The sequence below is a fragment of the Lacerta agilis genome, chromosome 14, assembly GCF_009819535.1.
Source record: "Lacerta agilis isolate rLacAgi1 chromosome 14, rLacAgi1.pri, whole genome shotgun sequence".
In the NCBI taxonomy this organism is placed as follows: domain Eukaryota; kingdom Metazoa; phylum Chordata; class Lepidosauria; order Squamata; family Lacertidae; genus Lacerta; species Lacerta agilis.
This window is the reverse complement of record NC_046325.1, coordinates 22,779,776-22,794,528: the sequence shown is the minus strand read 5'-3', so window position 1 is coordinate 22,794,528 and position 14,753 is coordinate 22,779,776. Positions and strand designations below refer to the sequence as shown.

Genomic DNA, 14,753 nt, shown 5'->3' with positions numbered 1-14,753 from the left:
ATAAAAATTAGCAGGAGAAGGTCTTGTACCACCTTGAGCTCCTTGGAGGTAAGACAGCATATAAATTATATTAAAAACTAAATCACATTTCAAATTTATTTTCTAAAGTGTGACATTCTTTACACTCTCTAATTCAATAAGCCTTGTTCCATGCTCACTAAGCCCATAGGTTCATATACTAATTAGCATTTTTAATTTAATAAAATGCAACAATAGCTGTGTCGGATTGGTTCTCAGCCAAAAGAAGGGTAAGCAAACCCAGACCTAAATATAGCACCTTCTAGACAGCATTTTGTAGTGTCAGGAATACTTGCATTTCCAAATTCAAAATGTTGCAAAGGACAGGCAGTAGTGCAGTTCCTGTTGGAGGTTGCCCAGGATTCAGAGAACATTGCAGTGGGGGGGGGATATCCTAAAAATAATAAATTACGAGCACATTGTATGAGTTTTACATAGAAAAATTCCATGTAGTACTGTAATAAAATAATATTGTCACAAAATTTGTAAATTCCACTAACTCACCATGATTTTACTTCTTTCTGCAGAAGGATTCAAATAAGTGGAATGGCTAACCAATCTACTCCAACAGTGTTCCTTCTGATGACATTTTCCAATGATCATGATGCCCAGATTTTGCATTCTGTAATGTTTCTCTTCATTTACTTAACAGCCTTAGTGGGGAATTCTCTCATCTTCACAGCTGTGGCCCTAGACCACCACCTTCACAGCCCAATGTACTTCTTTTTGATCAACTTGTCATTGTTTGATGTGTGCTCCATCTCCACTACTGTACCAAAATCCATCGCCATTTCATTGACAAGCAACAACATGATTTCTTTTGCCGGATGTGTGACACAGGTCTTCTTAGTGGTCACATTTGTTGGTGGGGAGCTTGCTTTGCTCACTGTTATGGCTTATGACCGTTTTGTAGCAATCTGTCATCCTCTACAATATACCTTAATCATGAATTGGAATGTCTGCATGCAAATGATAGCTGCTTCCTGGATAAGCAACCTGATCCATGCAGCAATGGAAACCAGTTTCACTTTCATGCTAAATTTCTGTGGGACCAATATAATTGGACAATATTTTTGTGACATTCCTCAATTGCAAAATATTTCTTGCAGTGATACAAAAGTGAATCAAGTTCTGATTTTGGTCCTTGGGTTATTTATTGGCTCTTTTTGTTTTGCATTTATCTTTGCTACCTATGGCTACATCTTCTCTGCTGTGCTGAGAATCCCATCAGTCCGAGGCAGATATAAAGCTTTCTCTACCTGCACTCCTCACCTGACTGTATTTTCCTTATTCATTACCACAACTGCGTTTTCATACATGAGACCAAAAGCACTTTCTTCTCCCACTGTGAACTTGGTTGCTGCTGTATTATATACAGTTGTGCCACCAGTTCTTAATCCCATTATTTATAGCCTCAGGAACAAGGACATCCAATTGGCAGTCTGGAAAATACCCAGGAAACTGAAACATCTCATTGCATGATTCAACATTTCCAGATTTTTGGAGAACAGGGAAAAACTAAATGTATACCTGAGGTTGAACTTAGGAAATTAACTCTATTTCTTCACCATTGAAATAGAGGATTTCATAATATTAACTATTTAGCATATTACCAGGTTCCTTGCCATTTTCATAGATTTATTGGCAGAGAATGTGTCGATCTAGTTATGTCTTCAGTTATTGCACATTATTGCTGCTGCTACAGTGTTGCAGAGAACTATCTTGATTGTATCTTAGAAGAAATGTAGACATTTGATTTTTTTGTGCTGTTACTGAGAAATCTGACTCTCTTAGGCCCGATATTTGCTTTGAGATATGCTAGTCTTCCTTCTTGTTAAATGTAGTGGATGTACAACAGTGGGTGCTGTATATTAACAATACAAATAATAAATATTTGTTAGGTAAAAACTGTTCCCCTTACAAAGCTTCAATATCCAGATTTCGTATGGAGGGGGTTGAATCTTAAAGCACATTGGGAATGCCAAAGTGGGAGCGGAAGGAACAGAAGGATCTGTGATTCTCCATCCACTATATATGCATGTGGGGGTGTGTGGAATGGATTCTTGAACATGGCTTAGGGTAAATAAAATTAAAAACGCAACAGCGTGTTGGTGGAATGAATTGAAATAGATGTGATACAAACATTAAAAATCCTAATGAAAATGCAACACCCCCACAATACTAGACAATAGAATACAATTCAGTTTTGCATTCCCTATCAGTTCTTCTTTCACATCCAACTGCGTCCAACTGAAAGGACTTTGACTTATTAAGAGACCAGAAATGATAGTATCAATTGTATTTTCACCACCCACAGGCTCATAGCTGGCCTCATCCCCTGCTCCCCTATGAAGATTAAATGTAAAATTTATTATGAGAAATCATGTTTTTCTGTTGTAGCAATTGGGACAGAACTGGGCAGGCTATGTTGAGGCTCACTTTGTGATCATTAAACACCCATTCGCAGATAGAGAACTCAGTCCTTTACAGCAGAATGCAGCAGAAGCAACTGTGGTTGGAATAGTAACATCAAAGGTTTTATTTGTAAAGCAAATAACAAAACAAGACGACTCTCACATCCATCTTCTTCAGCAGAGCAGAGCACAGCAGAGAGAGGGAGGAGACATTTAAATAGTTCCCATACTCATACATCAATTAACCGTATTTTTCGCTCCATAGGATGCACTGGACCATAGGGCGCACCTCATTTTTAGAGGAGGAAACAAGGAAAAAATATTTTTCTGGTTTTCCTCCTCTAAAAGCCCAGTTTTTTGAGGATCAGCGAAAGGTTTTGCAGCTTTTTTGCAAAGGGAAAAGCCCTGGGTTTTTTTGAGGATCAGCTAAAAGTTTTGCAGCTTTTTTTGCAAAGGGGGAAAAGCAAAGCTCCTTTTGCAAAGGGGGAAAAGCAAAGAGGAAAAGGCCCATTTTTATGGGGTTCAACTCACATTTCTGAAAAATCTTAAGGAAAGGGAGCAGTTTCTACTGTTTCCAGACAGATAATCTAATCAGCCAGTCGCATGTCCTGGGGAAACAACAACCTCCCTCTGCAGCACATTCAACAAAGGAGGGCGGGGCTGAAAGGGAACCGGACTCTTATCTCTCTCCTGATCTCTTGCTGATCAGCTGCTGAGCGGGGTCCTTTCAACACCCCCTTTTCTCTTTGTAAAATAAAAAGCACAATCTGCTTTTGGCCCCTGGGCAATTTAGCTCCAGGGACCACCATTCGCTCCATAAGACACACAGGTATTTCCCCTTACTTTTTAGGAGGAAAAAGGTGCGTCTTATGGAGCAGAAAATACGGTAATTAAAGGCAACCTGCAACATTATGCAATGTGAGAATGATACATTACAATACCAACACACTTATCATCCTTTTCTTCATGGACTTTCCCCATGATGGCACATCACTGAATCAATCTAGAGCATGCCTGCCACTTTTTGCAGCATTGTTTTAGTAATAGGATTACTATCCCTCAGTATCAAACAGTGCTGCTAATTCTCACCCTTGTGTTCTTAGCATGATTGAATATTCCTCCTTGTCAGCTGGCTTGTTTGATAATTAACATTCCATGGTGTAAATATACAAAATATGACATATTTTAGGTAGTACTGAAGAAGCTATGGATGCCCTTCAAGGTGGAAAATTAATCTGAGTGTCTGCATTCCAATGGTAATTGCCTCCTGGATATGAAATCCACTTTTAGTTTCATGCTAAATTTTTGTGGCATCAAAGTCATAGGACAATATTTTTGTGACCTTCCTCCGTTAAAAAAGATTTGTTGCATTGATACGTATGTTACTCAAATACAACACTCTAACCGCCACAATACAGGTATATACAATACTTTATTATTATAAAGAAAATTGCACTCCTTGTTATGTAAATCAGGACCTGCAAATCATTATGGCGAGGTTCTCCAAGGAATGATTCTCTGAAATACTACAGAAATTTAATGATATTCTCCATGGACCGACTGTCTGAAACACTACAGACAGCAGGGAGGCGCAATTTATTCCTCCTTGTCATAAAATCTATATCTTCTACTAAAGACCACACTCCAGCATCTAGGCATTTCCTTCTTCCAGAGAATGATGAGGTGAGTAGCATCCCATTAGTTCATCATCAGTGGAGATTAGGGCTTGAAAGGTGTCCTATTTTGTTCTGAAAAGACCTCAAAATGTTTAATACAGCAGTAAGATTAATGCAGACATGATTATTATAAGATAAAAAATAGATTACATTCATAGGTAAGAGAAGTTAATAATGTGGTGTTTCAAAATTCTGGAGATTGGGTTTAAACCCTGAGCTCTCATCAAAGCAACATGATCTTTCATTGGTGGCTCTTATAAGCTACAGTTAGGAGTTGATTCTACTTTCTCATTATTGATTCAACATGTAACCAAGATGGGTCTTTCCTGAGAGGCTCTCAATGTTCCCTTACAACTCAAAAAGTGTATGAGTACTGGGGAGAATCAATGGTGTCAGTTGAATGTTTACTGCTGGCATCACACATTACATCATCCTGACATAGGGGGGAAACCCCACATACAATTGCCTGCATATTCCCTCAACCAACAGACTCTCATTAACTCTGTTCTAATTTTAGGTACCACAAACCCCTCTGCTGGTGTTGCTAAAACACAATAACAGAAATACTCTTCGAGAACTTTTTAAAATAAATATTTCAAAGAATTAAGATGCCCAACCAGTCTACAGTGACAGAATTTCTTCTGATGGGATTTTCCAGTGACCGAGAAGAACAATTTTCTTACTTTGTGATATTTCTCTCCATTTATTTAATAGCCTTAGTGGGGAATTTCCTCATAATCGTTGCTGTTGCCCTGAATCACAAACTGCACACTCCTATGTACTTCTTTCTGGTCAACCTATCATTATCAGACATTTGCTACATATCAGCCACAATCCCCAAATCCATAGCTGCTTCTTTGTGGAATGACCAAAAGATATCTTTTGCTGGCTGTGTCGCACAGGTTTTCTTAGTTTTCACTTTTGGAGGTTCTGAGCTTGCCTTGCTCACTATCATGGCTTATGATCGCTATGTTGCAATCTGCCATCCTCTGCAGTATGAGCTAATCATGAACTGGGATGCCTGCATCCAAATGGCAGCTGCTTCCTGGATCAGCAACATAATTCATTCATCATTACATACTGCTATCACTTTCAGGCTACATTTCTGTTCGTCCAATATTATTGGGCAGTATTTCTGTGATATCCCTCAGTTGCTAAAGATTTCTTGTACAGACACAAAGGTTAACCAAATTTTGATTCTTGCCATAGGGATTACAGTAGCTTCATTTTGTGGAGGGTTCATCTTTGTTTCCTATGGCTACATCTTCTCTGCTGTGCTGAGAATCCCTTCTGTTCAAGGTAGATATAAAGCTTTCTCTACCTGCATCCCCCACCTGACTGTCTTTTCTTTATTTATTAGCACAGATTTGTTTTCATATATGAGTCCTAAAGCGCTTTCTTCTACAACAATGGATTTGCTCTCTGCTGTATTGTATACTGTTTTGCCACCATTACTGAATCCTGTTATTTATAGCTTTAGGAATAAAGACATCCAAGAGGCCGTGCTGAAAATACCAAAAAGAATTAGAAATCTCCTAGTATGAGTGCTTGCATTGTGTCTCATCACAATTCCTGTGCATTGCATAATAATGCAAATGTCGGTGAAAATTGTATAATAATGCATTATATTACATAACAGTGCTTTGCAAATAGATGGGTATTGGGCAAATTTGCATATAAAATGTGCATATTAGGAAAGTTCCACACAAAACAACTGATAAGTTTTCATTAGGACTTTTTTTTTTAAAAAAAGTATGCCAATATGTAAATGTGAGGAACTGGATCTAATGCTGAGAAAGTGAAAGAAAATGAAATTGACACACCCTTGCTGCTCCCAACCTGCTAAATTGGGTTTCATTTTGAGTGGAGGTGTTAGATGGGAGGAAGGGTAGAATAAGTCTTTGCATAATTGATGAGGTCTCTGAACCACATTTGCATTTGATGCTCTGTTCTCAGTTTCTCGCATAAATGTGGCCCCTTCTCCTTCATTGTTTCATAGCTGTGTTATTCTGGCACAATACTGACTAGGTCATGCATGTAGGAGGGGTGCATGATGAATTTTATTGGCATTTCTTTTTTAAGAGTTATTTCAGTTCAGTTCAATGAGAATCAGAATACTCAATGTGTTGATTATTAGTAGTATTAATTTTTGTTTTAAGTCCATATAACACACAAACACACACACAAGTTCTCTTTGGTTGTTTTATGTTGGCTTGAGGTTTAGGTGCAAATTGTGATGGGTTTTTACCTTGGATTCTTGGTGCAGGATTTCTGTGTAGGTTCATTTGTGGAGGGTTCATCTTTGCTTCCTATGGCTACATCTTCTCTGGATTTGGTTTTTCTCTGAAGAAGGTTAAAGGTCTCCAATCCTGTTTGCTTAAGCTGTGTATCACACTCATCACAGGTTATTACACAAGTTTCTAGTGCCCACTTTTGTGTGATGTCCCTTAATTCTGGCCTATGTCCTGTTTCACAGCTTACATTTTGTTAAAATATGCATAAAATGCATATAATCAATGCTTTTTTTCTTAAAAGAAAAAAAGTTTAGGAGTACTCTCACTTTCCTACTCATATTAAAATACTGCCCCTCAATGTATGCCAAATTAGATTCACAAAATATTTAGGGGTATGCAAACCCCTGCATACCCCCCCAAAAAAGCACTGCATATATTAGTCAAACTAGGATGCAGAAATCAATTACATTGGGGAATTGGGATTTAGCAGAATACTGTATGTATATTACACAAAATTCCATGCAACATATGTATTAGAAATTTGCACTGGGAATCTGACTTCACAAATGTGTGTGTGTGTGTGTGTGTGTGCGTGCGCACACACGCGCTCTCAAACTGACATGGAAATATGGAGAACTGAACTTAAAATTGCAAAAGTTTGAAACTGAGAGAAAATGAAATCGACAGTTTCGCCCATTCCATCTCCCAAATTACTCAGTTGGGTTTCTTTGTGGTGGGGGTGTTAGAGGGCAGGACAGGCAAACTACCGTATATCGCGGCGTATAAGACGACTTTTTAAGCCCGAAAAATCTTCTCTAAGGTCGGGGGTCGTCTTGTACGCCGGCAACATCATGCGATGTGACCCGGAGTTCCGCCCCGCCACTGGTTGCATGGAGCCTCTCCCCGGCGCTCCAGCCGCAACCGCTGCCTCAGCCGCCATGGAGCCCGGGCTTGGCGTGGGCGGCAAGCACGGAGGCTTCCTGTGCGGCGACGGGGAGGTTCTCCCCGCTGCCCCAGGCGTCGCTGCCGCCGCCTCAGCAGCCGTGGAGGCCGTCCTGCGCTTCGGCGGCAAGCGCGGAGGCCTCCTTTGGGGCGACGGGGAGGTTCTCCCCGCTGCCCCAGGCGTCGCTGCCGCCGCCTCAGCAGCCGTGGAGGCCGCTGTGCGCTTGGGCGGCAAGCGCGGAGATCTCCTGTGTGGCGCGGGGGACGCTCTCCCCGCCGCTGCTGCCGCCTCAGCAGCCATGGATCCTGGGCTGGGTGAGTATACCCCAAACTCTGTTTTTTCACATAAAAAGTTGGGGGGTCGTCTTATACGCCGAGTCGCCTTATACGCCGCGATATACGGTAAATCTTTGCACGAGTGCTCTTCTTTCTGAACAACAATTAGATTCAGTCCGCTTTCCTCAATTTCTTACATAAAACATGTCCCTTCCTCCATCACTGTTTTGCAAACATGATTTTTTACCATCACATTAAATGAATTATGTATACACCAGTGAGTGATGCAATCTTAGTTCTTTTAAAAAAATAAAATGCTGTGTCCATCCTAAAAGGCTTCTAATTATGTCTCCTTATTTATTATTATTTTGTATCTATGCAAGTTGTATTTCTTTATATGTACATACACACAAATGGATATGTTGCTTTCTTTGTGATAGTCTCATAAATTGATAGAAATAGAATTTATCTGAACACTTTTTTCTGCAATTAAAACCATGTTGGCTCTGAAGTAAACTCTACTGAATTCATTTTGGTTTATTACTAGATAATTGGGATGAAATTGAAGCGTGAAGATTGGTTCATTTTGAGTTCCTAGCAGAACTGACTGTTATTGGATTAGCCTTGGAGACAGAAATGGGGGTGTTTCAAGGAGTTGTATGTAAGTTGTACAGTGGTACCTTGGTTTACGAACTTAATCCATTCTTAAGCCAAGGTACCACTGTATTTATTAATATGTACATACACAGTTGGGCACCTGGGCAACAAAGTGCTTTAATCTACTTGAATTGTATCCATTTGAGTGTGTTTCAGGTCTGGTCATGGCACTGAAACTGTCTTGGTCACCTTAGTTGATGGTATTTATCTGGAGAAAAATGGGGGGGTGTAATTTGGGTTGTTTCCTCATTCAGCACTGTCACTGGGCTCAGGTGTCCTTGATGGCTAATAATAGCTTTGTTCACCTCTAGTACATTGCACATACCGGTACATTGCATGGAAAATGTCCCAAGTTCAGTCTCTGTAATGTATAGGTAAGTTGAACAAATACTTCTGTCTAAATCTGTGGAGATCCACTGCGGGCAAGTATGGACAACATTGAGCTGCTGTATGTTCATTTTTCTATGTTTTGTGATATGTATTGTAGATGATGTAAGGAGATTTAAATGTTAGCCAGTGTCAATGATTTCCTAAGATGTCAGAATACACCAATTTAGCAATAGTCACTTATTGTTGTGTAGATTGAAGGATTGCTGTTCTTCATTGCTTCCACACACAACAAATGAATTATATTATATCATATTTAAAGCTATGGCTAGATATAGTGCTCATTTCCAAGGAAATCACTTATAAAATTCAATTGCTTCTTGTTTTAGAGTCACTGCTTTTAATTATAATTCCTGTAAATTCTACTGGGAATATGTTATAGTGTGGACTAAATATTCATCTAATAAAGATAGATACATGATAGATATAGATAGATAGATAGATAGAGGATAGATAGATAGATAGATGATAGATAGATAGATAGATATAGATTAGAATGAAGCTCTTGCTCAGATTATGTACTTCCCCTGGCTTCTGCAATAAAGTTTCCAAATGCAAGAATGCTCATAAAACTAACATTTTAATTTTAAAAAATGTGTATTTTACAGGAGCAGGGTGTACAGAAAGTGTACAAAATGGATGCAATTTAAATGCATAGATTTTGTTCATTTAAAAAAGGGGGGGTCGGCACAAAAAGAGGTGGACTTGACCTATCACTGAGTGTGTAAATCACTGAGTAAATGCAAATATTATGTTCATTTTTTAAAAAAAATCCATGGAAAAACAAAAGGGCTAAATAAATTATTGGTGTAAAATATTGTGCCTCACTGCGCATCCTTCAGCAAACACGAATTAATTCAAAGTGTACCAACATGGGAAAAGCACAAACGTCTCTAGAGCAAGGATTCTCAAGAGATTTTACAATGGTGTCTTTGTTTTCATATCTGAAAACAATTAAATCCCTGAACGGGGAATGTAACATGCTGATGTTATATTGGTGTGCATGTTTTGGATTTCTGTTGTCCATGAAACATTGCCACTTCTTTTCCTTTACACATTGTGTACATTTCAGTGGTAGAAATGAATGAATGAGACAACCTTAGCATACAATGAATGGGTGGAAATACTCTGATGCAATTTCACTCTTCTCCTGGTCAACTTGCTTTTCACATATATTGTGGAGCAACTGGATCAGAACTGGGCTGGCTAGCTGGAGTCTTTCTCCACCTCAGCTCCCTTTGTGTCCTTCACTTTCTGGACTAATCCAACAGGCACTTATTTTCTTATGTATGTTAAAGGATCTAGTGGGGAAATGGACAAAATTTGTTTTGCACAGCATCATGGGACTGGTATGTTCTCCCAAGAGAGACCCTGGAATAGCACAGGAAAGGAGGATGACATCACCTCCTTCACCTGCTCCTGGCAACCCATTACCTTCAAATAAATATCACCATCAAGCACATTGGCACTCTAATCTTCTGAGAGAAACAGGGGTGAGTATAATCCTTCTTGATCATCTGAAAGAAAGCGAAGGGATTCAAGGATGCTCAAGATTTCAAATCTGAAAAGATTGCGAAATGACTCATGCAATAGCTGGTCTAATGCTGAGATTAGCATAATATCATAGACTTAATTTTTTATTTTTTAAAAAAGTTTCTTTTAGCTAAAGGAGAAGGCAATAGAAACCTTGGAAAAACTGCACAGATAAATTTTTCACGCTGATATATGGACAGCTCATATTTGCTTCCTAGGAAATGTGATAGTGGAATGAGGTCAAGTGCTCCCATGATTCCCTCTTGTTCACAGCAACAATGATGGTAGGCAGATACTCTGGGATTCTTCAGTAACTGGCATTTCTGTGAATGGGAAGCATTTATTGATTCAGTGTGCAGTCTTTATCTTGTCAGCTCATTAGATTTGCTGGTTAAACAAATTACCTATGGCATTTGACACAAATTAATTGGGAGCTGTATTCATCAGGGTTATCTCTTCCATTTTTAAAAAAATCAAATAAATTATAATATTTAGTAATACATTCACTAGAATAGAAATTACTTATCCAAATTGAATTAAAGGAAGTCCATCCCTTCTCTTCTTGTCATTTTTTTTAAAAAATAGGGTAGAACTTAATATGATTCTGCCTGTACATTAAGAAGTAAAGCTGTTGGGGGGTGTTTCCATGGGCCATGTTTCTAGAAATACAGTGGTACCTCTGGTTACGAATGGGATCTGTTCTGGAGGCCCAGCCGTATCCCGAATATTTCGCAACCAGAGGACTGCTTCTGCACACACATGCAGCGCCGCAGAGCGTTTCTGCGCACGCACGAGCGGCAAACCTACTCCCAGGTTTGCTGCATTCACAACCCGAAGATTATGTTACCTGAAGGTAACGTAACCCAAGGGTCCACTCTAAATAAAATAATGTTTTGGATTTTTTTTTTTCAATTTTCCTTGTAGGTTGTTGAAATCTATGCTGTTTCAGTATTCTGGCAATCAGTCTTCATTTCTGGAAATTAATTCATTCAGACTGATTTTTCATTGCTCTTAGGTAATATGTGAATTGGTATGCTGTTGTTCAATTGAATAAAATGGAGAGCACCTTTCAAAAAAACATGCATGATAGCTTTTTGTTATTTATTTCTGATGGAAAACCTCCAAATATTTGAGATCTGACAATTTTTTATTCCAGTATACTTGAAGGAAGCTTCAATTTCCATTTTTACGTTACTAAAGTATTCAGTAAGAAATAGAAAAGCCTCACTGAGAATACACATAATACAATCTTTTCCAAATTTCAACACTGATTTTTTTTATATGAAATTTCAGATCAGCTTTCTAGAATGGTGGTTCCTTTACCCTATCTAGTTATTTCAGTGTGATCTCTCCCCCCCCCCCAATGTTACATGTTTCATAAAATGGTTTATGTACATTTGATGGCACACTGGAAGATTTCTGTAAAAACCGCACCGTTTACATCATTTGACATATGGCTTAGAAAGTACTGTATGCACCCAGTCTCTGTTGCCTTTCCCCCAGTCTTTGAGGGTGGATAAATCATATTAGCTGAAAATATGTGAGTGCACATACCATCCTCATTAGGCTTCATGTCATAGAAGGATGAAAGAACACACCAGCAATTAATAGTGTGCATACATGGTTCTTGATGTGGATAAATGTGTAGTTTTGAACTAGTGCAATATCTAACATGATATTAAAGAAACAGAAAGTCCAAAAATGTGTAAGTTCTACTAACTCAAAACTATTTAACTTCTATCTGCAGAATGACGGAAGTGAGAGAAATGGCTAACCAATCTACTCCAACAGAGTTCCTTCTCATGGGGTTTTCTGAAACCCGTGATATGCAGATTTTGCATTCTGCAATGTTTCTCTTCATTTACTTAACAGCCTTAGTGGGAAATTCTCTCATCATCACAGCTGTGGCCCTAGACCACCACCTTCACAGCCCAATGTACTTCTTTTTGATCAACCTGTCATTGTTTGATGTGTGCTCCATCTCCACTACTGTACCCAAATCCATCGCCATTTCATTGACAAACAACAATATGATTTCTTTTGCCGGATGTGTGACACAGGTCCTCTTAGTGGTCACATTTGTTGGTGGGGAGCTTGCCTTGCTCACTGTTATGGCTTATGACCGTTATGTAGCCATCTGTCGTCCACTACAATATACCTTAATCATGAATTGGGATGCTTGTATCCAACTGGCAGGTGCTTGCTGGATAGGCAGCCTGATCCATGCAGTACTGGAAACCAGTTTCACTTTCATACTAAATTTCTGTGGAACCAATATGATTGAGCAATATTTTTGTGACATTCCGCAATTGCAAAAGATTTCTTGCAGTGATACAAGAGTGAATCAAATTCTGATTCTTGTCTTTGGGTTTATTCCAGACTCTTTCTTTTTTACCTTCATCTTTACTTCCTATGGCTACATATTTTCTGCTGTGCTGAGAATCCCATCAGTCCAAGGCAGATATAAAGCTTTTTCTACCTGCACTCCTCACCTGACTGTCTTTTCTTTATTCATCACCACAGGTGTGTTTTCATACATGAGGCCAAAAGCACTTTCTTCTCCCACTGTGGACTTGGTTTCTGCTGTATTATATACAGTTTTGCCACCAGTTCTTAATCCCATTATTTATAGTCTCAGGAACAAGGACATCCAACTGGCAGTCTGGAAAATACCCAGAAAACTGAAACATCTCATTGCATGATTCATCAGTTCCAGATTTTTGGAAAACATGGAGAAACTAAATCTTCACATTAGGTATATTCCCTTCTGCTTAAAATAGGACCCATCTCATTTTTAGTTATTTATCATACTCCTAGGCTCTTTGCCATATTAATGGATTAAGTGATAATGAATACATGAATCTTGTAATTTCTTTCATTGTGTTTCAGAATCCCTTTTCTGAAAGTTTTCTGGAGATATGTTTTGGATGTATTTTGGATGAAATGGACACATCTTGTTATTCTATGCATCTGTGGTTAAAAGCAGTCATGTTCATTGCCATCTCCAAAAATCTTAAAGACCCTCTAACGTGGCTTCTGCTTCAGGGCATTTGTGATTTATATTACTAAATAATCACATGGATGATACATTCCCACTAAATATGAGTTTATTTGACAACATTAATGATTATTTCATATGTTTGGTAGAAATATGAATTTTGTATCCCCTGGCATTTGTACTATGGGATTCCACAGGGTACTAGTCTTTCCTCAGTGCTACTTAACACAAGTTGTTTGGTGTGGTCATTAGGAGTTTTTAAGCAAGGTTCCACCCATTCACTGATTATACACAGCTCTACTTCTCTATAACATCTGACTCAGAAGGGACAGTGATAGCATTGGATCAGTGTCTGGATGCTGTAATAAACTAGATGAGTTCCAATAAACTGTTCCAGTAAACTGTTCTTCAATCCCAGAAAGATGGGATTGAAGATAGGACTCTTTGGGTGGGTAGTGACTATGTTCTGGAAATTGGCAAATTACTTGTTCTGGGTGGGATTCCTCTCCCTCTGAAGAAATAAGTGTATAGTTTGGGATTACTCTTCATTACATCTTTGTCACTAGAGTCTTATTTAGTCCACCAGGTCTATGCAGACAATGGTTTATTGTAAAAAATAAAATAAAACCCAAAAAATATTTTGTTACTTTAAAATTGTTTTTATTTTTTATGTTTTTATTGTAGCACATGGTGGTAGATGATTCCCTACTGGTGGGGGGCAGTGGCAGTGGTGTGTGGATGTGCCAGGTGTGCTGTCTTCTAGGTACAAAGATTAATGATGTGATTGAGAAGTTGCCTGTGACCACTGCCCCTTCTTTCTTAATCATGTGGGTACAAATTATAATTCCAGACACAGCCTTAAACATATAGCAAGGGACTATGAGACTCTGGGTAGGCAGTTGAAGGGCTGGGGACACAGGTGGTTTTTTCACCACTCCTTCTTGGTGAAGGTCATGGCCCAGGAAGAGAGAGGAAAATACTGGAAGTAAACAACTGGCTGTGCAGGTGGTGTTATCAGGAAAAGGTTGGCTACTTGGACCATGGACTATGCTTCCTTAAGGACAGACTTCTGGCAAGAGATGAGTTGCACCTCACAACAGTTGGCAAGAATGTGTTTGCTAAGAGTTGTGTGGACCTGAATATGAGAGCTTTAAACTAAATTCCGAACAGTAGGGAGACAGCATTACAGATGACAGGGGAACAACTGGTACCAGGGATAATAGTTTCAATGATGAACAGGGAACTGAGGCAGCGCTACAGAAACCTTCTAAAAGGCAGTAGACTGCAAGAAGAAAGCTGCTGGGGAAATGACTCATGGTTTCACTTGTCTCTATTCTAATACAAAGAGTATGGGAAACAAGCAAGACAAATTTGAGTTATTAATACAGGATGGAAAAAATGATCTAATAAGTATTACTGAAATCTGGTAGGATGAGACTCATGACTGGAATGTACGAATTGAGGGATATAACCTATTCGAAAAGAAATATACCAAACAGAGAGGGAGGAAGAATAGCATTATATGTAAAGGATGTATACACTCGTGAAGAGATCCATGATTTGGAGCATGGAAGGCAGATTGAGATTATATCAGAACAATTGTAGGAGAGAGAAACAA

General features: G+C 38.9%; 3 protein-coding genes across 3 annotated transcripts; all 3 read left to right on the top strand.

Annotated features, from left to right (window-relative positions):
• Positions 1-555: 555 nt before the first annotated feature.
• LOC117057735 (olfactory receptor 14A16-like) lies at positions 556-1,500 on the top strand. Its single transcript, XM_033168576.1, has one exon. The coding sequence runs from the start codon at positions 565-567 to the stop codon at positions 1,498-1,500; it is 936 nt and encodes a 311-aa protein (XP_033024467.1). The 5' UTR covers positions 556-564.
• A 3,204-nt stretch (positions 1,501-4,704) lies between these two features.
• On the top strand, positions 4,705-5,652 carry LOC117057734 (olfactory receptor 14A16-like). The gene has a single exon (XM_033168575.1). It carries the CDS (start codon positions 4,717-4,719, stop codon positions 5,650-5,652), a length of 936 nt encoding a protein of 311 aa, XP_033024466.1. The 5' UTR covers positions 4,705-4,716.
• A 6,233-nt stretch (positions 5,653-11,885) lies between these two features.
• On the top strand, positions 11,886-12,839 carry LOC117059196 (olfactory receptor 14A16-like). The gene has a single exon (XM_033170752.1). It carries the CDS (start codon positions 11,886-11,888, stop codon positions 12,837-12,839), a length of 954 nt encoding a protein of 317 aa, XP_033026643.1.
• The last annotated feature ends 1,914 nt before the right edge of the window (positions 12,840-14,753 follow it).

Excerpts from the sequence above, each read along its gene's own strand:
- LOC117057735 (XM_033168576.1), top strand. The coding sequence starts at position 565 with ATGGCTAACCAATCTACTCCAACAGTGTTCCTTCTGATGACATTTTCC.
- LOC117057734 (XM_033168575.1), top strand. The coding sequence starts at position 4,717 with ATGCCCAACCAGTCTACAGTGACAGAATTTCTTCTGATGGGATTTTCC.
- LOC117059196 (XM_033170752.1), top strand. The coding sequence starts at position 11,886 with ATGACGGAAGTGAGAGAAATGGCTAACCAATCTACTCCAACAGAGTTC.